The 27,873-nt window shown below is 32.8% G+C and overlaps 1 protein-coding gene across 1 annotated transcript in view; it reads left to right on the top strand.

Moving 5' to 3' along the window:
- The window catches only part of LOC118181428 (cell adhesion molecule Dscam1-like), a 666,362-nt gene that overhangs the window by 467,677 nt on the left and 170,812 nt on the right, over positions 1 to 27,873 (top strand). Inside the window, exon 8 of the mRNA XM_085823330.1 lies at positions 13,178 to 13,339. Coding sequence (XP_085679456.1) covers positions 13,178 to 13,339 — 162 coding nt within the window. The remainder of the gene's footprint in view (positions 1 to 13,177; positions 13,340 to 27,873) is intronic.

A 27,873-nucleotide genomic window follows, 5' to 3' on the forward strand; every position in this document is an offset into this window, starting at 1 on the left:
TATGACATTACAAAAATCAACAACTCTCTTTTAGAAGCAACCCAAACCCCTTTAACACGAATGGTCTCACCCCCACCCAACAACATCAGGCCGATACTCTTCTGAGAGCCCCCCACAGCAAACAACACCATAAATTTGTCCTAATTCCCCCTCTTCTCCGCCCCCTCCTTCCCTACTGTACTTCTTCGAATGTTTCGCACTTGCTGCCTCAAAATAGTTGGAGATTTTATTTGACCTTCACACTTCGTCCCAATGAAACTCGCAGAAGTATGAAAACTGAGTTCGCAAAAAAGAGATTTTCCTGATTTGTAGTTCTTAAATAAGAGCGCAAAATTACATTACATCTATGGGAGTGTATTCGGGACCATTCGCTAGTTCGTCAAATCGAGAGTGTTCGTAAAAATGAGGTTCGTAAAAACGAACGTCTACTGTAATTACATTATTTGGAATAGTTCATCAGCTAATTTTGGATACAGAAACGCAGTGGTTTTCAAGCGGAAGAGGGATTGTAATTAAATCTGATGTATCCTCCTCTTGATAACGTTATATCAGATTTGATTCAATTTTTTTTTTTTTTTTTTTTTTTTTTTTTTTTTTTGTATTTTTTCTAATTATGGTATTTTTCTGTTTCTTGCATTACTTATATTTTAGTTTCACATTTCTTTAATACTTTTTTCCATATTTATAGAGTTTTATGAAATTTATTGGTATTGAATTTCACTTTTTTAGGTCTTTGTGTAAATTTGTTTCAAATTTCTTACTTTTTCTCGATAATGATCCATTTTCAGCAGCATATTGCGCGGACGTACTTCGAATAATCATGTTTTAAAAAAAAAAAAAAAATATTGTGAACTGTGTTATTAGACATGTACATTGCGAGAAAAAAAAATCTGACAGTTCTCTATTTCCCGTTCTACTGGGCGAATTATTGTCTTAAAACCGCGATTTAATATGTCTTATATATAGCACGGTTTTATTATAGCTTTATATATAGCACCGGCTTTATATATAGCACGGTTTTATTATAGGTGTTTTGACAGGAAATCCTGTATTAAAACCATGCTATATACGAAATGGTATGCTAATTGTTTTCCACATTTAGATTCTACAACTCAAATTATACCAAACTGCCAAATTTTGTAAAAAGTCGCACGAGTAGGGTTTTAAAAATTAGCTTTTAAACTCTGAGCTCCTGAATATTAATTTATTTGATATACATTTATTAATATCTCTTTTTTTATTTAACATAATTGATTGCTTCTTCCAAAATTCGAAATTTAGGCTTAATCGAAATATAATTTGTGCATGTTTTATTATTTATTTTAAAAATTTGTACTTTTAAATAATTTTTATAATTTTTTCGAAATCAATTTTCTATTTTAACCTATAAAATTTTATCATCTTAAAGTAGGTGTATTTCTAAGAATATTTGCAAGAAATTAAAGTTTTTATTCAAAATTTCCTAGAATATACATGAATTTACATACTTGCGCCTTTTGAAATTTGCATATACGTATGTTATAAGCGATAATAACGCCAAACGTGGTTTACGCACTTTGTTAAAATTATAAAAGTATGAACGATGATTTTTTTTTCCGTTTTTGTAGAATGATAAAAGGGAAAGGAAAATAGGTTGCTATAAATTAAAAAGGTGGCCAAGCGAATTATACTTAGCACAAACTGAAAAAAAAAAAAAAAAAACAAAAAAACGACAAGAACATTTTTTGAATTTCTTCGTAAATTTCGTAATAAATTTTACAAAATATAATATTTAGGCATAATTAGAGTAGTAGAATCGAAATATGGAAAAACATGGCATGCCATTTCAGATAAAGTCCGATTTCTTTTCAAAATACATATATAAGGACAATGCTATATATAAATCTAATATATGTCCTAAGTCGCGCTTTCGAGAAATGCAATTTGAATTTCGTCAATCGGCCCAGTAAAACGGGATATGCAGAACTGTCCCCCCCCTTTTTTTGAGCAGTGTACACACATTTTACACAATCTCTCTCTTTAGATATGTATATAAACATGTTAGAAGAGAAAACTGAGATGATTGCAAAAATATGTGTGCGTGCTTAAAAAATTTATCATAATAACAATTACTTTTTAAAAAGTAATTTAATTTACTTTAATATTTTGATTTCTTAATTAATTTTTTTATACATTGCTAATTCTGTCTTACAGCAGATCCTTCTATGAATTCTAATTTCTTCCGAAATGCAGCTCACCTGATAGGATTTTCTTAATGACCGAACTCTTCTCTTCAACCTAGTTAACTCCGGCGACCACCAAGAGATTTTATTATGCTGTCTTTTTTAATACGAAGCAATTTATTTGCATGCAATACAAGATCTTCCTCCATATCCAAAATAATTTCACCCAACTGGGACTTAGTACCAGCTCTTAATAATTCTCTCCTGATAACTCGTAATCTTACTTTTCGTTTTAAACAAAATCTCTTGATACGAATTGGATTCCTCGTAATAGTACAGGAACTAGTTTCTATATATACAATTGCATCCGCATCTAAAATCAAATATTTATGGTCAATAAGAGTCAATCCATCTGAAATAATAAAATTATAATCTGGAAATAATAAAATTATATTTGAAGAGCCGATCACCAAGTCAGTATATCCAACTCCAAATGTAGATAAAAAACCTCTGGGGGTGTAGAATCATCATCCACCACCTTTTAGTTCGGCTGCAACTGTAGAGTGACTCTTTCAATGACAAGAAATTGAAGATATCTTCAATGCCTTAGCCGGGACTCGAAACTGGAACTCTCAAATATGCGCCGAGTTTGCTAACCGTTACACCGCAAACGAATGCTGAAAGGAGGAAGAAAATACCTTGTAACATAATATATGAAATTTGTATTTAAGTGAATAATTAATATTTTAAAGCATAAAGGTGATCACTAAAGCGATGCCCGTAAGTTTTCATAACAATCTTTTTGTAAATATATATATATTTTTTTTTTTTTGATCACGTTGGTGAATTGCATTCATCTTTGAAAATGGTATATAATCATATAATTTAAAATAAAAATTAAAAGAAAATTTAAAAATCATATTCGAATACAAAAAAGGAGAGAAACAAACCAAATTCGTTATAAACAGTGTAAACAATCACAGGGGAAATATATATATATCTTAAAGCTATTTTAAAAATTAAGCCATTTTGTGATAAAATTAAAATCAAAATTGAAAGGAAAGACAATTTCAAAAAAACGTACTCACTTGAAGCAAAATAAATAACGTAATCAACTAATCTAATCCCAAACCTCAACTAATTTTCTGACATAAATTTGCTATTTCTCTGCAGTCTACAATTCTGATTGCAGTTCGCTAATGGGCTTTGATTTCGTAGCTTTGAAGATGTTTTACCTCAGAAAACATTTTCTCTCTAGCGTCGACTAAAACACCTTTTTTTCCTTCTTCAAAATTTACTAATCAGAAAACTCTAGTCTCAAATCTAATCAATTAAAGTGGCAAAAGAAATCTCGTGCTTATTTTCTGTTCAATTATTCGTATCTTAGGACATCATTGCCGATGCAATGATGTTAAAATCTTATTTGATACTTCTTATTATACTTCTTATTATACTTATTTGATACTTCTTAAATCTTATTTGATAAAATCTTATTTGATACTCTTTATACTTCTCTTTAATAGTTTCTGTGATTTTTTTCCCTGAACGTAGCCAGAATTGTCCAATACTGTCACGACGAAGCACATGTCCTCCTGTTTCTAATCCTATAGCACATATTTGAAACAGACAGATGGCAATTAGGCCTTTTATGCTACTGTAAATGTAAAGAAATATCTGTTCACTGATTGATAATTAGAAAGTGTGATTTCTTTTCATATAAAATTTTAATTATATTTTTATTTGTTCATTAACAATTTTCATTTTCTGTAGGCGATCTTGCTTTGATATAATAAATCAATAATAAGATGCGTGAATTTAGCTTTTAACAAAATATAATTGAGAAACCTTTCGGAAAGTAAAACCAAATTTCTAGTATAAAACTTATATCAAAACAAAGTACGGTTTTCAGAACACTGAACAGTTTTTGATGGTATAATGAATAATAAGATGCATGAATTTAACTTTTGACAATGTGGTTAAGATACCTCTCGGAAAGTAAATTCAAATCTCTAGTATAAAACTTATATCAAAATACGATTTTCAGAACACTGAAAATTTTTTGATGATATATATATATATAGATATATATATATATATATGCAGGATGTTTTAGCAAATCGGCTACAAACTTTCAGGAAAGGTAGAGTACATCTAGATAATGGAAAAACACAAATAATTAATGGACGGAAACGCTTTCCTGGGACGGTAGTAATCACACAAAACACAAGAAAAAAAGAATGTGAATACGGTAGGGAACATATTTATTATGCTTAGAACAACAGAAATCAAGAAATAAGAACAAAAATAGACAACGATCATCATCAAAGAAGGTGTTCGAAATAACTTCTATGGACCCTGATGCAGGCCTCACAACTTCGGCATATGAAAGATCAGATGTTTTGGAAAATTTCAGGCATGTCCCGGACTTCCCCGACAGCTGCCAAGATACATTCCACAGCACTTCTAATGGGGAGTTTCGTATACGAATGTTTTGACGTACCCGCAAAGGAAGTAGTCAATATAAGTGGGGTCTGGCGATCTTGCTCGCCAATGCGCCGGACCACTTCTGCCGATCCCATGTTGAGGATACGTTTCGAACGTGATTTGGAATGTCTTTGATGACGATTTTCTGTTTTTGTTCTTCTTTCTTGGTCTCCGCTACCCTAACATAACTGAACATATTGACATATTAACATATTAAACATATTGACATAGTAACATATTGACATATTGAACATACTGACATATAACATAAATGAACATATTTTCTTACCCTCTTCGTGTCTCTTCTTCTTTGTGGTCTGTGCCGTTAAGGGTTTCCGATCATGCATTGTCGGGTGTTTTTCCATCGTCTAGGTGTACACTCTCTCTCCTAAAAATTTGTAACCTACTTGCTGAAACACCCTGTATATAAAGGGAACCTCTTTATATCAGAATAAGGGATGTTGCTTTAAAGCTTCATATATAACAGTATACTTAATTTATGATTTCGCCTTTCATATTTTGTAGACTATCACTTTGTTACTTATGATTTAAAATTTTAATTGTGTTGCTAATAATTTTTTTTCTCCTATTTTATTAGTGATGTACTTTTAATTCGTTACTAAAACTTTCGGATTTTAGGAAATTTCTTTTTAGTTCGTTGCATTTCTGTCGTGCATTAAACTACACATTTTTATTTAGAGAATCTATACCTAGAACATTAGTATTATAAACGCCCTTAGCATTAGTACTATGCTTGCCCTGGATCTTAAATAAAATCTTGAAAGTCATCCATATAATATCTATATGATAATAAGGTGAATCAACAAACATTATATTATCCTTTACAATCAGTTTCGGTCTTGTCTTTCTGTCAAAAGCTCATTAGCAAGTAGAATTTAATAATCTGTCTCCATATACATCATTAGATCGTAGTTTCCCCATAATCTACTGTCAGATGTTAGTCTTCGGTAATTACAGACATTTCTGGCATTGTTATCATTGCTAGTGATCCACCGAACTCTAATCTATCTCGATCTCCCAAGTATACTCAAATTCTCCCAACCAGCCAGTTCTAGGCACGTACAAGTCAGCTAATTCTCTATAATAGCAAAGGTAAGTTCCACATAGTCTAGAATCCATTACGTGAGGAAACACTAGATAAGTGCTCACAAACAAAATTCTTCAGTAAATATCTTTCAACTAAACATGTTATAATGAAGCAGCATCATTATTTTCGTTTAATGCCTTGGCAATCAATCTTTTATTCATAAATAAAATTCACTATAAAATGGCGTAAATATCGCATACCAATATCTGCAAGATTAAGTTTATCAAAATGATGTAGAGATGTCAACCCTCCGTTACCTAAAAATGCAATAGTTTTTGTAAATACGTGCTGCTGCACATTTCTTTTATTTAAATAATGTTTAAAATTAACTAAAAATATTTAATGAAATAATATTGGCCACAGGCATTATTAGAAAAATTTTCTTACTTTTTCCTCGTTGACAAATAAATATTACGCATTATAGACCTGTATATAAAGGGTTAATTTAATTTACTAATAATACTTATAAGTTACGAATAATTTGAATTTTAAAGCCACGTTAGTCTCAAATGCATGTTCAGTTGCTTAAATATCATGATGTATATTATATTTACACCAAGGTTAACATGTGTGCAAGGTTAAGAGAATTTGTACATTATGTCGAATTTATGAAAAACTAATGGACAGATTTTAATGAAACTCGGTATGAATATACATTTATAATAGAAGAAGAAATTTATCATACAAATTCATTTTGAGTGCGCATGATTATCAGTAAATCTGATAGTGAAAGGATGTCCAAAATCAAGGTTCTCATATCGAAATGAAATTTAACAGGGAGTATAGCCCCTCTCTGAGCCGGACAGTTCGCTCAGCGTGATAGCATACTAGATAGGAGACAGCGAAGGAGTCACTGTGGCAGTCATTATCACTCCTGCAGCAATTGATCTGGAAGGGAAGGTGGAAAGATGAACTGCCCTCCCAAGAGTATTCTGTATACGCTGTATAAGGTTAAGGTCAGATGATCTAGCTGGCCAATCCCATACGGCAAATATATTTATTTTCCATTTATCGTCGTGCAGCTCAACATTATGTGGATGAGCATCGTCATCCATTAATTGGAGCGTCACAGCAGTCAGGGAGCCTTTGTCAAACCTACATAAGGTAATGTGGCCATCCAACATGATGCTTGCACAAAACATTACACCTCCGCTACCGTAAGAATCCTTTTCCCTGATGAGAGAGGAATAGTATTGTGTTACAGGTTCTTCCCCGATATAAATACATTGTCCAGACTGAATCTCGATTCATCTGTAAAATGTACCTTGCTTCATTGAAGTCTTCCAAGGCGCATGTTGTCTGCGCCATGCTAATCATGCTCCCTTGTGTCTGCAGTGTACGGAAGTAAATAGGTCTTCTGGCAGACAGCCCTATCTCATGAAGGCCTTCGAGTTACTGTAAACTGTAAAAATTGTGTTCAAATTGCAGCTATAGCTGAAGTGAGAGCTGGTAAGCCGAACAGTCCTGTGTCGAGGCGCAGTAAATGCCAAATAACTATCCTCTTTCGTGACTTTGGATCATAGTGGACCTTGTTCAGGTCTTCTAGATATCAATTCAATGACCTGAAAATGTTTACCCAATGTGCAGAAGAAAGTGGGCGTTGCACTAAGCTATAAGTCAATTGCGTTAGCGACTTCCCTGCCTGTAATCTACAGACAATTCTCTATATCTTTCCATCGTCCATACTTTGATGGCTATTCATTTTACCTGGTATCTTTTAAAATTTATCAAGCTCTTGCGAGAAAGTCGGCAAATGTCGTGAGAAAATAAGAACACGTGAATTAGCGAAACCTCGTCGTGCGCTTATCGTCATTGCATAATCATAGCTTCCCATATTCGCACGTTTAAGCTTACGCTTTCGACTCTGAATGTTTGCATAATTCTTCGAAGGCATAATTAATACCCTTGGTAAATGCTTTACGTAATGATGCACATAACTTGCAAATTCTTTTAACTTTGCAAACAAATGTGTTCAATTGCACTGCGCTTATCAGTAAGCTAAACACATCACTCTTCAACAGCTTTTAATGTAGCCAGAATTAAAGTTAAACGATTGAAATATGAAAATGATTTTAAGAAATAAATATTGTAAATTTCCACTAAAGTTTATGATTTTAAACTGTACTATTTGTGTTAATATCCACCGTAACAATTATACTAGTTTAGGTGTTTTATACAGATATAAGTTATATTAAAGTAAATTTAAAGTGTGCAATTTCTGAACTGAATATTATGCTGAAGCATAGGAAAATTAATTCTTGTTTGGAAAAGTGCTATTTGATTTTTATAGATTGCTTCTACGCTGCTGGATGTGGACGATTTTGGAAACATTTTGGAGATAAGTGGGAAATACAATTAAATAATTAAAATACTTTTATGCTTCTAATTGATTTAAGAATTGGAACAGCAAACTGCTGACAGGTTTAGGTTAAATTTACCTAATTGCAAGCTAGAGATTATTCAAGTATTTTTGGGGCATATTATTTTAAAAGAGACGAACATTTATCGCTCATGCAAATTGTTAAGTTAGTTTTGAGTTATTGTTTAATTGATTTTAGTAAGGCCTTTATTCTTCTGCTGGTCACAAGTCGACTAATTTAAGCCTTTTGCTCAAACTGAAAATAAACTTATATTCTGGAAGTAAAAATATAGAGTTAGAATTCCAGTTCAGAAGTCAAACAACAAAAATTAGAATTCCAGCTTTAATTTTGTTTCATAGAATAGACAACAAGATGTGCTAGATAAGTTTTTATAGCTATTTTATTCAGCGATGTAAGATTCTAGCCAAATTATCTTTCTTTTTTGCTGTCTAGATCATTACTTGGACTGTGAAACGACTATAACTGTATCAATGTAAGAAGAGGTTAGGTGGCACTCCTGGTGCTTACAGACTCCTGGTCCTTGCTTACAAACTGAGCCAATACTTTTGGCTGCAATTCAAGCTGGAAATATAAACTTAAAACTAAGTTAAACAATCAACCGAAGCTACACAGAGATAATTAGCGCGAATTGGCTCTTAGCCCTACAATTGATATAGACAAACCGGCAATTAATATGTACAGTACTATCTAGCTTAAGTCAACAAAAAACATAGGCCGACGAGTCTCCGACGTTGCGGGAACTGGAATTCCGGACCCCTCTTCCTGGCCTGTGGACCCTTGTCGCCGTCTGTGACTGACTTTGCTCCTGAGCTTTCTCTGGGATGGATTTTCTCTGTTTTCATGGCCTCGCATGTTGCGGAGACGTTACCTGATGCAAAAGTAACAAAATGATGCATAAACGAAAGTAAATTTCTCATTTTATGCAAAAGGAGAAAATGTAAAGAATGTAATAAATGTAAAGAAATTAGACGAGTAATCAGATATTTTCTTTCTGAAGAGAGTGGCATTATATTTTCTTAATCTGTTCATTCAGTAATTCTTGTAAATTTGTAACTTTTATCTGTTTTGTGTTACATACCTTTCTTATTTTTATTGTAATATATGTAAACCCTGCCCAAAGAAAGGTTTACAATTAAAAATCTCCCCCTCTATTGAACCAATGGACGAAATTTAACTTGCTTTTTCCATTTCTCGAAAGCTCGAGGTCTTGTTTAGTACATGATTGCGGCAAAATCTGTCTGTTTAAAGAGATGATTGCCTTCGCGAAGGACGTTCTCAGGTAAACTGGCTCACTTTACACATGGAGAAAACCACGAAAACTTCCATGCAGCCATTCCTTTTAAATGATTCGAACCTCGGAGCGAACCACTCGTGTGCAGCTACTTTACCGCTAGGCCGCTGGTGGGCCATCCGAGATATATGATACAGCATGTATATACAGCATTTTTCAAACAGCTGTATTTTGACACAAAATTGAGCTTTGTTTGAAACGACGTACTGATTATTTTCCACATTTCCATTCTACGACTCAAATTATACCCGAGTAATAAATTTTGTAAAATTTGATGAGAAGCTTACCGAGATAGTTAAAAATTTATCCTGGCTCACTTTTTTCAATTTGCGAGAATTTAATTCACTTGGCGAAATTTTTAGTTTATAGCAACCTATTTTCTTTTCTTTCCTACATTGTGCAAGAGCAGAAGAAAAAATGAATCGTTCATTCTTTCAACTAATTTTAATGAAGAGCGTAAAGCACATTTGGTATTAATATCGCTTATAACAAATATGGTAATTTTCAAAACGTGCCAATATATAAATTTCCTTATATTTTTGAAAAATTTAAATAAAAAAACTAATTTTTTACAGGTATACCTAATACATCTACTTTAGGAAGACGGTAAAATTTCTGCAGGTTATAACTCAAAAATGTTTTATAAACTTCATAAAATCTACTAAAAAATACAAATTTTAAAGAAAAATTAAAAAAATTGCAGTGAATTTTATTTGGATTGTATTTAAATTTCGAATTGTCAAAGAAGGAATCAAGTAAGTTTAATAAAAAAAAGAGGTATTTATAAGTATATACGAAATTCAGTTATCGTTGGAGAGCTAAAATTTTAGAGCTACGTTTTTAAGAACAAATCGTGCGGTTTTTCCAAAATTTGGCACTTTGAGACAATTTCAGTAGTAGAGTCAAAATAGGGAAACGATTCATGACTGTGATTTCAGAAAATGTCTAATCTTGTGTCAAAATACCTATGTTAGAACAATGCTATATATAAAGTCTGATATAGAGCCTAAGTCTCACTTTTGAGGCATGAAAAACGAAATGTAAATTTCGTCAATCGGCGCAACAGAACAGAAGATATAAAACTATCCCTATTTTTTTGTGTGTGCGTATGCAAGTTGTACGTTTATATGCATCATTTTTAATTATAATAATTTTCAAAGAAAATATAATGAAACATCTTCTACGATATTTAAATGAGATCCTCGTAGTTCCGTGACTGTTATGCTTTAGTAAGGTAATAATTTACGAACTTTTAAAGAAACATAGTTTTAGTTAAAATTAGATAGTTATAAGAATTGTTACCTACATGATGAGGGATTATGCTAAAGATGGGTTTTCACATAAGGCTGTGTAGACGTTCTGTGTCATATTATTCTAAGCAGGGGACATATCTTGCGATTTTTGGATTTTCCTTGTTCAGGTAAAGGAGATCTTTGTGAATTTATCTAGTATTGCAAAAATAAATAAAATTCAAATACACAATGAAAAAAAAATCAGCATTTACACTGTTTATCCTTTATAGGATCTTTCAATCCTGTCGAGAAATATATTAATCATAACAATATGCTTATCTGTTAACTTAAACGCAACTCTGTATTGGCTTCACTATCTAGCGCAACATTACGTAAGTGGTAAAAACGGGGTTAAAAGAAAAATATTTGATGTGACCAGCACATGATCTCCCACCAGTACCATTTGAAAAAGCAATGAGACTTAAGTAAATTATCACTCACGTTGATCTTTTGTAAACAAAATCTAATGTGTTGTTGCAATAAATAACAAAGTATATAACACCAAATTTTGGATTTTTATTTTATTAGCCCAAATGGGCCATGTGTAAAATCTGCCTTTTTTACTTCCTTGTACGAAGTAAAAAGGAAGTACTGTAATCGCGAAAAGCTTCAGGCAGCATATTTCAACGTAAATATCCAATTTTGACCGATTTCGAATGCAATTTAACGATGTTTTCGTGTGATATCCGTACGTAAGGACAGAATAAAAAACTCTTTTCCTCCAAAAAAAACTAAAAAAACTGCTTTAAAATGAATTCTGAAGAGAATTTTTCGTACGTACGTATCTCGCATAACTCAAAAATGAGTAGCCTCAGAACTTTGAAATTTTGTATATAGGACTATTATAACATGTAGATGTGCACCTCGTATTTTGGTTTCAATCAACCGCGCCAAACGTATATAAATATGTTTATAAATATATAAAGACTCTGTCACCCGGCTCAGTGATCTCAGTTTCTTTACTCTTATATGTTTGTAAATTGTACATTTTTTTCTTTAAAGATGATTGAATTATGCTGTTTTTATCTTCCGGTTAAGGGTTTTATGCTTTTAGTAAATCTGTATGCAATATTTTTAGAATTATCAACAATTTAAAAGTTGTTGAAGGGCCGCTAAGCCTATTTTGATGGCGGCCATTGCTTGTTTACATTTGAAACAGCTGAGTAGTGAATTTGTTGCCAATCTAGAGAAACGTAGCTTCGAAACAACAAAGATAAACGCCTTCATTTATTATTGCGATTTAAATCATACTTAATCCTTTCTGAAAATTTTTCGAGGAAATAAGCGTTTAAGATTTACTTAATTTTTAATAATTAGTAATTTAATTTTTAATAATTAATAATTTTTACTAGAGATATTTTGAGTTTTTATGAATTTTTGCCTTGTCTCGAAGTGAGAACTGAATTAATTGAATGAGAAATACTCAATCATCTGTGAAACACTGTTCCTTTTTTGTCTTGTTTGCTTAATTTTTTTTATACATCGTTCTAGCTTTATTATAATACTTGAATAGAACATGTGGCAACGATTAGATAATTCTTTAAATGATAAAAATTTTGTGCATTCTGAGTTATAATATGAACAAAAAACAAAATGCAAGAAAAAATGCGTATAGTTTAATATTCCGTACAAGAATGTCATGTGGTGTACACATCAGAATTTTTTGTCTGAATTTAAAGCAACATAGTGATGTGTTTGCTCCTTTATATATTTATGTTTTATTAAAAATGGTATTTTATTGGGCCATTGAATAGCATATAATTTAGCTGGCTTTTAATTAAAGAAACCTGAGTGGTTATGGTACATGAATATTTAAAATAAATACTTTGAAACGAATATCATACTTTAATTTTCTTTTTTATTATTTCCATAGTATAAACAAGTCTAAATTTGTTTTTATTTCTGTGTTTATCCTCGCAACATTTATGCATCAGTAATTAATGCTCATTCATTTGCAGCGACATTTTATGGTTTATACTTACAATACAATGTTATATGTATTGTAACAATGCAATGTTATATGTATAATTATACAATGTTGATTGTCACAAAACTGTTATGGGCTTCAAGTCAAACACCACTTCTGGTTGTTTTAGTTTACCCCAAATCTAATCAACTCTTTATATGAGTGCGGAAATCGTAAAGACGAAAAATAGAAATTCTTGGAAGTGTGATATAAGAGTTATATTGAACGAAAAAAATCCCCGCACACATATACACAGATAGACACACATCATTGTGAAGATAGGAAAAAAAAAGCGTATTGCGGGGACCCTGATTTGTGCTTTTTCACGGAAAACTCACTGTCGGATTTTTGGACTGAAATTATTACCGCCTTTATATTATATATAAGTTAGCGGAAGGTTACAAAATAGTGAAAAGATAAGAAGTTGCTAATATATAGATGTACTGGACAATAACTGAATATATCAATAACTTTTTTGTTTTATTTTCAACAGATGGTGAAAGCCTTCCAAACAGTCACCGTCACGAAGTGAGACCTAATGGAAAAATCGTGATTCATTATGTGGAAAAAAACACTGACGATGGTACGTACTGGTGCACAGCGGGTAATAACAGAGGAGTTTCCGCAAGAGGAAGAATAGACGTGCACGTAGTTGGTGAGAAAACGATTCACTTTTTTTTTTTTTTTTTTTTTATCTCGATTCCACTAATTTTTAGTTTCGAATTAAGTATTTTGAAAAAAAAAAAAAAAAAAAAAAAAAAAAAAATTAATACTTTGTTATTTCCAACTGGATGAACTAGTGTGCAAATATTAGAAAAACTTCTTAACTTAGAAGGACCTACATTAGGTCATGATAGTTTTCCAATAAAATCTCTACTTTATAGTATGTTATAACGCAGAAATAATTTATTCTGATATTAAGTTTCAGATACATAAATAAGTATATTTTGAGGGTACTGCAAACTTTTTTCTCCCATTGTTAGCCCAAAAGGGAAATTTCCTAGAAGGACTATTAATTTCGTTTTAACATTTTGCGTTGGTTCACTTTAAATGGCGTTATACTTTTCAAACTGTTGCCACCAAATATTAGAGCCCTGAGTAATATTTAAAGAAATTAAGTAATGAAGATTCTTAATGAATATAAGTATATTTCTCGGCTATGAAAAACAAAGGTATCTAGAGACATCAAATTTTAAATAACGTAGTCCTCCACGCGCATATGGACATCTGGAAACGTAATTTGGATTTTTTTTTTTATTATGTAGTTCATATTTTGCAAAACATTAACGAATTTTCGATTAACAAACTCAATTATTTTAAAGCAAGCAATGGCAACACTGCACGTAAAGAAACGCATTTTTATCTCGAGCCTGCGAGACTGTCTATCGGAAACTAAAAATATGCTGTTGTATTGAATTTTATGGTTTGAGTGCGAAGAATATGATATTTAGTAAATAAAGGTAACATACAAAATGTTAAAAAAAAAAAAAAAAAAAAAAAAAAAAAAAGCTTTTTCGGACACAAAATAAAATCTGAGAGCTTTTACATTTTACATAAGTTGCTTTTGCATGAACTTAGCCAAGTTAGTAAAATTACAACTTTAAAATACTGAAAAGCTGATATATGTTCTCACTATGGATGCTTTTGTAATGCTGTAAGAAATACATTTGTTGTTTAGTTTATACGAACTACATTTTTTTTTTTATTTCTATTAGCAAAAAATTTTAAATCAAATTTTAACTAGTAAATTTCGAGACGTGTTAAATATTTGAATCCACAACTGCAAACTACATCTTTCTTTCAGACTATGTGCACAAATTTAAAGACGACTGGGCGCATTAAAAATGAAATCTTTCTATTGACGCACCAGCTTTCTTTTTAAATTTATCCAATAAAAAAAAGTTTTAAAAAAAGTCTTTGAAAGAGCAGAAACCCTTTTCTATCATTGTAAAATTTAGTCAGAAACAAATATTGAACATGATTTTGCGTTTTACTTGTGAAAAACAGTGACAAACTCTTGACGTCTCCTGCGAGAAATTTCAAAGCAAATGCACTTTGGGATTCTGGAATTGGAATGCAGACTGACAGGTTTGCCTTCACCTATTTTGAAAGTTGAAGTTTTTGATAATAATAAAAATAAATGCGTACAGGTTGGTGTATATATATTTGCTTCGCATGTCAATTATTTAGCATTCTGTATTTGAATGGCTGCTGATTGTGACTTCAGAAATGTGCTCAAACAAGTGGATATTTAGGTTAAAATAACACGTCGAACAAATATTAATTTAGAAGTCTAAAAACCAGCGTTATATTTGCAAATTTTCACAGGACTAGTTTTGATAGTTTTACTAAACCATAAGTCTCAGCTGTCAAAGTGCAAATATGCTATATATGGATAGAAATTCCTAGGGTATTTACAGGATTCCTTGCTATTGGGTTTTTATTTACATTGGTCAAACTAAGAGAGCCATAAAATTTCGCGTCAAAGAACATGAGGCAGATGTTAGGAAAAATGAAACATAAAAGTCCTCTGTTGCTCAGCACTGTTGGTTCGAAAATCACATTTTAAATTTTTATGCCGGCAAAATTACTCAAAAAAATCTTCTTTCGTTTCTCTTTGACTTTCGTCAATTAGATTTTCTGGAGGCGTTTCACAGTCAAACAATCATTCTGTTCTGGTTAACGATCCTAATTCCAATCCATCTTTGCCTTCAGTCTTTAAGGAGATTAAGTTTTAGTTCTCTTTTCATCACTAGATGGCGCCAGTAGCTTAACTCCTGTCCGGCCATTCTTATCTCATCTTACCTTACCTTTTAAACTATATCGTATATCGTTCATTTGCACTTTGACAGCTGAAGGTGATGGTTCGGTAAAACCATCGAAACTAGTCCTGTGAAAGTTAGCAAATATAACGCTGATTGTGTTATTTGACTTTTAAATTAAATGCGTATTTGTTTGTTTTTTGATCATAGCTATTGGATTTCCAACCCACCATTTACAAATTTAGTCATAATCTCTCAACGAATGCAAGCCGGAATTATGCTAAATTAAAATATGAAACCCCGATAATCTACCTGTCTCCTTTGAAAAAATTATTAAACGTAATTATTAGACCAAAAGGGGCAATTCGCCCAGATGAGCTATTAATTTTCTTTTGGCATTTTGCTGTGATTCACTGTAAACGGCGAAGCGCTTTATAAAATATTAGAGCCCGGTATTATATTTAAAGAAATTAATAAAGAATCTGATTAATATATGTATGTTTCTCGCAGTGTGGTAAAACAACGGTACCTAGAGCCATCCAATTTTGAATAACGTACGTCTGCACCCGAATATGGGCATCTGGAAAGCCAAACTTGAAATTTGGAATTTGTTTCATTATCTATTTCATGTTTGGTAAAGCATTTATGAGTTTTCGATTACGAAACTCAAAATTTTCAAAGTGAGCAATGACAACACTGTACGGGGGAAAACATTTTAATCTCCTCAGAAATTCTTAATATATGCTGTTTCTAAATATTTTGTAATATTGCTCTTGAATTGAATTTTATGGTTTAAATGCGAATAACATGATATTTAGCAAATAAAGGTAACGCACAATACGTTAAAAAACGCCCCTTTGGTAGTAATATAAAATACGAAAGCTTTCATATTTGTTGCTCTTTTTATCAAGTATGAGTTCATTCTTCTTACGACAGACATATCCTAATTCAAAAAATGCCCAAATAAAATGTCGGTATTTCAGTCACTTGTTTTTATGTACTACTTCTGGGTGTCATTTATCATGCTTGATTGTTATACTCTGACTACCAATAAGTATTTGGACACCTGTGATAGAAACGAAAAACTAACTTTATTCTAAATCAATAGTTGATAGAGCCTCCACGAGACGTAATTACAGCGTGGACCCTCCGGGGCATACTTTCCACAAGTCATTGTATAGACAGCTAGTGGTATTTTCTTCCACTCGGCTTGGAGAAGACATAGAATTTCCTTCACCGATTTTGCACAGGTAGTGCACCCCTGAATTCGGCGATGCAACTCGTCCCAGAGGTTTTCGATAGGGTTCAGGTCTGGACTTTGTAGAGGCCAGTCCATTCGATGAACTCCATTGGCACCATACCAAGCCTTGGTTAAAGTCGAAACATGACAACTGGCATTGTCGTCCTGAACAGGGGTCCAACCCGTAAAACTGCCACAACGTAGGAAGCACATTGTCATCCAAAATAGTGCAGTAGGCATCGGAGTTGAGCTTACCATGAATGGGGACCAAGGGTCCCAGCTCAAAACGGGAGAAACACTTTCAGACCATAATTCCACCTCCGCCGAACTTAACTGTTGGCACAATGCATTCCGGCAGGAGACCTTCTCCAGGTAGACACCAGACCCAGACCCTTACGGATGATATTCATTGAAAAAATACTCCCAGATGCCTGTTGAAACTCCTCGCGGATGAGGGCCATCGGTTGGGTGCGGTTCTTCCGAATTTTCTCTGGACAGCACTCGCCGGTCTCTATCTCCCAGTTTCGTTGGTCTGCCGACTCGGGGTACATTCCAACATTCACCGCTCACCTTCCATTTCTTAATCACATAGGCCACTGTCGATTTTGGGTACTTCAGATTGCTAGATATGTCCCTTAAGGATCGGCAACATTTCTGATACCCGATAATTATACCTTTCTCGAAATCAGAGAGCTCCGAACTGCGAGGCATCTTGCATACGACTAAAGCCGATGCTGTTTCCTACACGATATATACCGGCGGAGTCCGTGACGTACCTTAGGACCGCAGATATCGTCATTTGCATAGGTGTCCAAATACTTATTGGTAGTCAGTGTAATTGCATGCTGGAAAACGCTAACTTTTGCATATTCCTGCATCTTCTACCTTTTACGCAAATTTGAGCGCTGTTGCTCTCATTGTTCATAGTGCAGAAATTTAATAGCCAATTTATTATTCAACATAAAATTACGATCTCTTTTATAATAGGTTACCTTATTTACTTCAATTATGTTTGGCAGATGTTATCGTTGTTGGGAAACAAAACACTGACATCCAAAATTTACGCTACGACAACTTGAACAAAAATGTAAAAGTAAAACTTTGATTAATACCAAACAGCGTATAAAGGGAGTAAACATGTTTATGCATAAAAGAAAACATTCATTACATACAGAGATGGAAAAAAAAAGAAAGAAATTAGAAAACTTTCTGATTTTATATTAGTATCTTATGGTTTAAGTGCGAGGAACATGATATTTAATAAAGAAAGGTAACACACAAAATGTAAAAAACGCCCCTTTGGACGTAATTTAAAATCTGAAACATTTCAGATTTTTTTTTTTAATTTTATGTTTTATTTATTTATTTATTTATTTATTTATTTTTCAAAAAAGGATTCAAAACAGGAATTGAAAAGTGATACAGGCAATTCCAAGCTATTCAACGCAGATCACCCTTAGACGTTATGACGTCTTTGCGTTGTTACGCTACCAACATAATACCAGTAAGGCTGCTATCACAAAACTGTTTGGAGAAAACATTTTTGCTTTGATTTCACCGCAGATCACTTTGGGGTTAACATGCTTCATTACAAACTGGTGCTTCATTACAAGCAATCTGATAGCTGATTTGTTTAAAGCGAACAACTTGCAATTTGTTTCGAAAGTAAGGAAAAAATCGCGCGTCTTTCTTTCAGTAGTAAACCAGGCAGAAAGATCGTCCGAAACAGTTGTTCGTGTGAAACAAATGCCTGTGGCATATGATCCTTAGAAGTGTAAAGAAACCTCGCGCATAAAATATTCGTGGTTGAAGTTGCACGCGATGTTAATGTTATTGGAACTCTTTGAATTCGTTGAGTTTGTTAATAAAAAATCATTAAAGTTTTACAAAATGTGAAACACATAATAAAATAATTTCCAAATTTGGGTCTGATTCCAGGTACTTGTCCGTAAACGAGAGATTGCTGTAATTTGAGACACTCTAACTGGATGTTGACCGCACCATTATGATCTTGCCTTTCTGGATTTTGACGGTTAGTGGAACACAAACACTTGGTACTGGTGTTTATGATATTTTCATGTGACCCCTCTGAACACAGTACTAACAGCTATTGTAGTTAGTGACGCTGCAAACAGAGATTTAATACTTTTTGAGGTCGACTGTCGACTGCGCTTGGTTACTATAGCAACAAATAGATCTTCAGAAGGTGTGGTAGCCGTGGCTGCTCTTGCTTCAAAAGAAAAATTAGTGACTTTACAGATTGTTAAACAATAAAATTTATTTATGGGAGCAAGAAATAAGTTATTAAAATAATTAAATATTTTTATGAAATTTCACTAGTTGAATGCAGTAAAATTACACTACCATGTGTTTTTTAAAATTCTGTTATATTTTGAGTTTTTTATAATAAATATTTTAAGCTACTAGCATTAAAAATAATAAAACTAGTGATATTGTGTTCCATAAAGGATATTCTTGACTCAATATATTGATACTATTTAAATGAGAAAATTTTCTTACATAAAAACCCACGTTTCTAAATTCTAAAACACAAAAGCAGTGTTCATCCAACTATAGTACATTTGAAGTGCCCAAATGTGCGTAACAAACAGCAGATTGTAAAATTAAATAAAGTATAATTTTAAAATCGTACAATATAATTCCGATATAAATTAAAAGCAAAATTAAGTGCAATAAAATATTAGAGCTGCTTCCTAAAATTAGAAAAAGATGGGCAAAATTTGTACTGAGAACTTAACAGAATCACTTAGTTTTCTCATTATAGAAATTAAGTATTCTCTAGCCTGAAGCATCCCTTAATGGTTTGTAGTCTAACAGAATGGAAGTACTTTATCTTTGAAAGGACAGATGAATTGTTTTTTAGAAAACATTGATAGGCCTCACGGGGTTTTCTTACATTTTTCTTCTACTCGCCAAGAATAAAATGTCGTAAATTTAAAAGAAAGAATTTGCTGGATTTCAGGAGCTTAGATAAAATAGGAATTGTTTCGAAAGTCTTATAAATGTGGAACAGAGAATTTTGGATGGTTCTTTTTCAGATCTCAAACTGAAATATTTATTTTAGGATGAGTAAAGAGGTACTTCGAATCTTTCAGATGTTTTGATAATTTCTTTAAGATAAGATGATCTTTCAGACACACTACTTCATACATCTAAGTGCTTGATGAAATATTATTGAAGAATTCGGAAGTATGTGTAATGTAGTTCTAGAACAAAGGGTACAAGATAATTCTTAGGAGGGAAGGATTCGTGGATTTATTTTTAAATAATCGCTCCAAATGAGCAGAAAGAAACTGATATTGTTGTTATTGTTGTAAACTGAACAGTACAATATTGTTGCGTGCGTACGGGTTCGTTACAAAATAAATGCACAAGTCCGATGAAAAATGAAGAAAATTTATTATTATCACAACAAATATGATTAAATGTCCTCAAATAATCGTGCAGTATCACAATATATCACAGTAGTATCTTATAACTACTCAAACGTTCAAGAGAACTTAATTCAAAACAGTTAAAGAAAGCTAATCCGCGAATTCGCTACAGTCAACAAGAGCAGTTTTCTGAACAACAACAAACTAAGTAACTACTACGAACTGAGAGGTTTTCCTCCTTTTATAAGATTTTAAAATCGCGCGCGAGAATTTTCTAGTTCTTTCTCGAAATCAAAAAGAGATATTTATTAAATGTTACATGCACGTGCTCTTGTATTTTCAATTTTCCAGCTTAGCTTTCTTTTAATATTCGTCACGCGCTGGACTGCGCGGGAAATAAAACCATTTAATTTACAATTAAACTAACGTTAATTATTTAAATGCCAAATTCGTAACAATATAATTAATTAAATCCTAAAGCAAAACAAATATCTATATTCAGCTCGAGAAAAACGAAGATATTATGTAAAGCTTCTTTAGCACATGAGAAATATCGTAAATTCCCAATATCACTCTCAGAGTTAACTTGTAGGATTCCTCACAGTGTAATGCTGAGTTACTGTTGATCGTGAAGAATCTTAAGAACTGATGAGCGAATAACCACTTGAATTCTTGTGTCAGGAAACAACAAGATAGAAGAGTAAACTAGCCCTTTATTATTACAACTAGAGTTTAGCAAACTCCCGTCTTGGAGTGTACAATAAAGCCGACACTTGGGCTTTGAACTTAAAAGACTAAAAATAATACTAAACTAATCTAAACTAAAAAGATAAAATAGCCGAAGCTATCAAGATTCTAACCGAGTTGGCCCCTTAACGTTAATTCACTGCGAAGCTATCAAGGGCCTAAAGTACGGCCGAGCGTAATAATAACTTACTAGTGCCTTGTGTAATAATAACTTACTAGAGCGTAATAATAACTTACTAGTGCCTTGTGTAATAATAACTTACTAGAGCGTAATAATAACTTACTAGTGCCTAGTGAGCGTAATAATAACTTGTAAAAAGGCGGATGCTTGCAGACAGAGTACCTGGTATCTCTATTACTAAGACCGAAGAACTTCGCGGTTAATTACCACTCTTCCTCATTATGTATTCAGACGTGATTCTAAAAAACTACGTTCTGACCGGAAGTAGTAAGTTTAAGTTAAGAATCGACAGGAAAGGAACTTAAAATTTAACTGTTAATAAAACTAACATAATCCTTACAAATACTAACACCCAATTTAACAAACTTCCTTTCCACTGTAGTCCCTCAACCCACAGTAACATCTGACTTCTTACTCTCGAAGCCGTATTTACATCGCGTTGCACAAGCCGCTAAAGCTTCCGTCTTACGGCTTCAAAAATTCCTTTCCTCAAATTTTCGAGAGAAACGCCAAGATGGAAGAATACAACCAAGTGTTACCAACTCGGGGACAAAAACTGTTGCTAAGGCCTGTCGTGCTATATATATTGATACCTTGAGTTCTTATTGAGCTTTTTAACAATTCAAACGTCATTGGATCCAGAGCTAAAACCCTTTAGAGTTCTATAAGAATAAAGCATTTATATGTCAAACATTTGGGCGCACAGTTAATTATACGTAGAAAAACTTTAAAACTAGTTCCCTAAAAGCAACATATCAAACAATACACGGTATTATAATACACAAAAAGAACAATGGAGGTAAAAATTTAAATGAATTAAATTTTTAATGAAATATACAATAATATTGTTGAATGTGTACGGGCCCGTAATAGATTCAATGGACACACGCCCGATGATAGGTTAATAAAAAATTATTTTATCAAAATAAGCACTTCAAAGTTCTGTAGTTTTCCGCAGGAATACTCGTACATGAGTACACAGTATCACAGATTACAATCAGTATTTACGCATTAAACTATTAAGAACGTTAACCACAATGAAATGTAAAGCGCATCTAAAGAGAAAACTAACACGCATATCTCAATCCACGAGGAACAACTCGCAACCACAATAACTAAGCAATTGCGAGCAGATGTTGTCTCTTCAAAAAGTTTTCAACAGGCTACTGAGATATTTCTATTACATCCTATTTTTCAAAATTACTAGAAAGCAATACGAGGCTAGAATTACAGCTAACAGAGTGGTCAATTACATTTACTTAGTAAGGTTATATCAGGACTGGACCAAAATGTCTCCATATTTGGAGACAAAATAAGTAGCCAAAATGTTAAATGGATTTGCGCCTGTATTCTTACATTTCCGGCATAGCTTTCTTTTAAAATTTGTTTCGCGTTACATACCAAGTAAAGCATGACGTAGCAAAGACGTTGCAAAGTGGTCGTGGTAACATCTTCGCTACGTGATGTGCTACTTGGGATTACACAGAAAAATATAACGATTTCACATATAATTGTACTAAAATCATCTAATGACTAGTTAATTTAAAATAATAGCCTTATAAACTAAACTACGAAAAATGCTTGAACATTGATTTCGATACTTTTTACATTCGCTACACTACTGTTTATAATGTTTTCGTGTTACATACCATTTACCAGAAAGGAGTTTTTTAATGATTTTTTATTTCAAAACTGAAAAATCATTAAAAGTATGTATTTTTTCTGATTATATAGAGATATGATTAAATCTTATTTTAGAGTCTTGGTATTATTATTTGAAGTATAAAAATGAAAGAACTGTACATCTAAAAAACATACACACGTATATACAAGTGAGAGACTTGTAGACAGATGTAGCCGTACTGAACATATTTTAAATGCTGGACACGAATTAATTATCAAAATCATATTTTATTACACATGATTATAAGCGCAATATGCACACCACAATTTTATATAGAATATGACATTTTATATAACGGCATAGTTAGTAGCACGACAGTGCACAGCAATTTGAAATAGATTCCAAGCGGGAAGCTGCAAGCTAACCTTATCCAATATGGCAAGTCTGTTAAGAGAAAGGTTTTGGTTAAAAATAGAAAAGGTTTCAGTTCAAAGAGCTACGTCATCAGCGATGCGCAGGCCATGCAAGAGGGATTGATCTAGAAATGACGCAATCCAGAGAAGTTGTTACGATTTTTAGAATAGAGAAGGCGAATTAAAGGGTTAACGCTAGTTTAAATTATAATTTTTATTTACATATTTTTATCTTACATATCATATCTTACATATCATATATATATATGTGTGTGTGTGTGTGTGTGTGCTTGTGTACATTATGTGTTTTAAATGGCCGGACACCTTGCTATGGGCAAACGGGCTGGCATTTACCCCTTTGTCTCAAGGTAAATAATATGTAGCCACGGCTCAGTGTACTCTTTATAATAAATATTATTTTTAAAGTGATCTGTTTGTTAAATGATAGACTTAAATGCATATTTTCAAGTAAAATGTAACTTCACCTTCTTTATTAGGCTATTCGATGAAAGTTACATATGCTGTTATTGTAATTAATTAATTTCACTATCCCTCATATCAGTGGCCTATTCATATAAATTATATCATTTGCTTTGTAGCATTTACGTACCAATTACAAACCTTAAATTAACGAGCAAGGACTTACAATGATGTAAAATTACATGCAAGGCGTAAACTCGATTTGAAATTAGATCTTATTACTAGCCATTTGCAGCTCCAATTTGCTCAGTCATGCTTATTTCTGCTCTGTATTAATTGTTTTCCTTGTAACATTGTTAACAACCTGTCTTTTATTCTCCTTCCTAGTCTCTTAATTGAATCTAATCAATAGTACTAGAGTACAAAAATGATGGTAGGTGAATAAATGTATGAGATATTCTGAATCATAATGATTACCTGTCCGTCGACTCATTATTAAGAACTCATTAATTAAAGCTCGCGGTTTTAAATAATGGCCAAGGACAGTGAGAAATAGCTTATTTTATACTTTCATTTGAACAATAGAATAAAATAATTGTCTCTTGCGGGATATAATGATATGTCTTAAATGAAAGCTGACAAAATATTTATGAATATTTTCGTTAAGAAATATATATATATATATATATATATATATATATATAAATTTTAAAAATTTAAAAAATTTTAATTGGTTAAAATTATTGTGAATTTTATTACATTTAATTTTGAACTAAGTTGTCTTCAGAGAATATAGAAAGGAAATTATTATATCTAGCATCATTATATTTTAATTCAATTTTCAGCCACATGGTAAATAGTTTAGATAATAAATTAACGTTCTTATTGTCTGTTCTTATAAAAACCGCTTAATATTTAAAGAAATTTAATCCAAGACATAGGAAAATATTCCTTTTTCTTCAGAAAAGTAATAAAGCAAAAGTTTATATCGCCATGTTCGAGATAGATTCTCACGTATTTGATAAGCATTATAAATTGCATAATTCAAATTTTGAGAAATATTTTCTCTCTGCTGATGCCTAAAATTTAATGAATTGTGCGTAGAAGTGATAAAAAAAAAACACTAAATGGCGTCTTCCCCTCCCGCCGGGAAAAAAACCTTCTGTTTTTGTGTTATTAAATCATAAACAAATAAGCAACTCTGAATATATTAATTTCATGTATATTGCATTATCAGAAAGAATTATCGGTATTGTTGCGTGCATACACGTTCGTTATAGACTGAATGCAAACAGCTTCTATGATAGGTTGATAAAACTTATTTGATCAAAAGGAACATTTCAGGGATCTGAAATATTCCAAAGATATAATGATACAGGTGTTCACAGTATCACAGAGTACAATCAGTAGTTACGTTTCAAACAACTAAAAGTGCTAAATACAACGCAAACTAAACACATCTAAAAGGGGAATCTAACTCAGATATATCTCAAGACTCTAACTGTTTACACCCGAAAACATCGCGGAGAAAACAACGGTAGGCGAAAACGTCGTGACACGAAACATCGTGGGAGAAAACAGAGCAAAGAGAAAACATCGCAGTTGTAAAACATCGTGGGTAAAATATCGTCGTCGAAAATAAAGCGGTTCAAAAACTTAGTAACTTAAAACACCGTCGTCGAAAATGTCAGGGTAAAAAATAAAAAAAAAGAACATACAAATTTTCGCGTGACGATAACACCGCAGGCATTCGTTTATCAGCCTTTAATATTTGTAAATGTATATTCGCATAATGATTTGCGATTTGCGAGCGCAAGATGGAAAGAAGAATATTTTTTACATTCATATTTTTATTAACGAACAAATTTAGAAAAAAAAAGATATAATTTTCACTATAAGAGGATCAGATTAACAAAAAATCTTATAATTATTAGCAATTGTTTTATAGATAAGGTCATGGAGTTACTTATACTCCTTTTTCTAATCTTTTTTAGATTATACTTTTCGTGAAAAATTACCAATAAAATTTTATAAAAAATAATTTATTAATGACATTTGTTACTTTACTATGTCAGTTTAAAATTTTATTAAGTGCTATAAGTTGCATTAATTTTTTATACTTAAATTTACATTTTACATGTTTAGCAAATATTTATTAGATAATAAAAAATTATGAGAGTAAAAATTATATTTCTTTTCATCTTGCGCTCACAAATTATTATGCGAGTATCGTTTCACAATTATTAAAACGCATGACTGAAAACTCTTGTCTGTGATGTTAGCGTCATGCTATGATTTGTAGGTACTTCATTTTTTACTACGATATTTTTAAACTGCGAAGTTTTTGAACGGTTTTATTTTCGAGGACGATATTTTGTACCACGATGTTTTAGAACTGCGATGTTCTTTCTTTGCTTTGCTTTCTCCTACGATCTTTTGTGTCACATTTTCGCCTTGCGTTGTTTCATCCGCGACGTTTTCGTCCACGATGTTTTCGGCGGACACCCTCCAACTCATCCTGAATTAACAACGAACAGCAGCAACTACTCAGGGCAGATGCTCTCTCCTGCCTTATATAGTTTTCACCTGGCTGCCGAGATTTTTCTAGTACTTTCTGCTTCTCGAAATTAGTGGAAGGTAAATGAGGGCCGAATACAGTTACACAAAACATAAATTACAATTCAATTATAATATGTATTACGGTGATACAGAGACCGGACCCAGATGTCTCCAAAAAGTCTCGAATTTAGCCACTGTGGCAATTTCTCGCCAAATTTGGAGACAAAAATTAGTTGTTAAAACAGTTGCCAGCTTGGCGATATCTCGCCAAATTAGCTAAATTGCCATTTATTTTAGCCTTAAATAGACCTTCCGTATTCTTGCTTTTCCGGCAAGCTTCCCTTCTTCATATTTCATGTTACATTATGCAAAAAATACAACAATTTCACATAAAATTTCACTAAAATTATCTGTCTATGTACAAAATTCGTAAGAGTATGTTATGAATATGTAATAATATCTAGGAGTCAGAAATAGTTGCGATCGTCCAATGGTATCACGTATAAAATAATAGAGCAATAAAATTGTGTTTTCCACATTCTTCAGAAAACCAATTTTATGAGTTTTCTACCTAGCATTGAACATGATATTGTTACGAAATATACAGACGCGGTGAGATAGCTTCCCCGCAAAGCAGGTTTAGGGTTGCCAAAAAATAGCAAGCCACATTTGGCGAGAAATCGCCCATTTTGCGACAAAATAGGCGATATGCCATGGACGGATGGATAATCTTCTGGAACGAATTCTTACCGGTTTAGCCCAGAATGTTCTCGAACACATGCCGAAAGCTATATAAATCCTGTTGGTCCGCAGTCAGTTAGTGAGTGCCTCGTCTAGCGAGCGGATAGTCAGTCATTGAGCGAGTGTGTCTCATCTAGTCAGCCCTTGCGGAATCGATCGAGTTAACAGCCGGGCAGCGAGTGCCGAATGCGTCGTCGAGTGCATCGAATAGTCTCTTAGTGTATCGCGGTTAATGCATCGTCGAGAGAGTGTGTTAAGCTCCGAGAACGACTGAACCGAAGAGTCGGGAGCTGTGCTCTGTGTGTCGTGAAGTGCATCGCGAGTAGTAGAGTGGAGAGTCTCGAGAGTATGTGGAGCTCCGAGAAAGACCGAGCAGAGTGGGAAGCTGTACTCTGGTGCTTTGCAGTGAAGCTTCTCCACCGTTATAGCCTGATAACCTGAAGGCTGTGTCGCTGGCTGTTCCAGCGCTTTTATTGTAATTCTTCGACGACTGTGTAAACGGGATTTTGGAGCTGTCCTGAGAACACTGGCCAATAAGTGTGTTTCGATACTTCATCAAGTGTCGTCGTTATTCACTCCAAATCCACCCGAACCCCGTACGAACGTAAAGGAAGAAAATAACGTAACAACTGGTGTCAGAAAAGAAAAACGTAACAATATTTTTTACAAACCCTGGGGAATGTAGATAATATTCCGAGTAAGTATCTTAAATGAATATTTAAAACATTTCCTATTTTGAATTGTGATTACATTTTCTTGTGACATTTAGTATGTAGTATGGAAATGAAAGTATGTTTTTATTTAACATATTATAAACATAATTCCATTTTTTTATTCCTTACGTTGGTTATAGCTTCGAATATATGTTTAGGTCCTGTTTTAAAATGGCATGCATGGGTGTTACAGAATTAAAAAAAAATAATATATTCCAAATCGAAATTACATCACTTGCCTTTAAAACTAGGTTTCCAAGTAATAATCTTAGTGCTAATAGAAATTTCATGAACTAAGATTATCATTTGAGATCCGCATATTTAATATTCATATACAGCCTGGTACTTCATTTACAGGGTTTAGGAGAGGATTATAATAGTTAGAAGATGATAT

This window comes from Stegodyphus dumicola, chromosome 9 (assembly GCF_044657685.1).
Source record: "Stegodyphus dumicola isolate Sdum_Otavi_A_Nest chromosome 9, ASM4465768v1".
NCBI lineage: Eukaryota > Metazoa > Arthropoda > Arachnida > Araneae > Eresidae > Stegodyphus > Stegodyphus dumicola.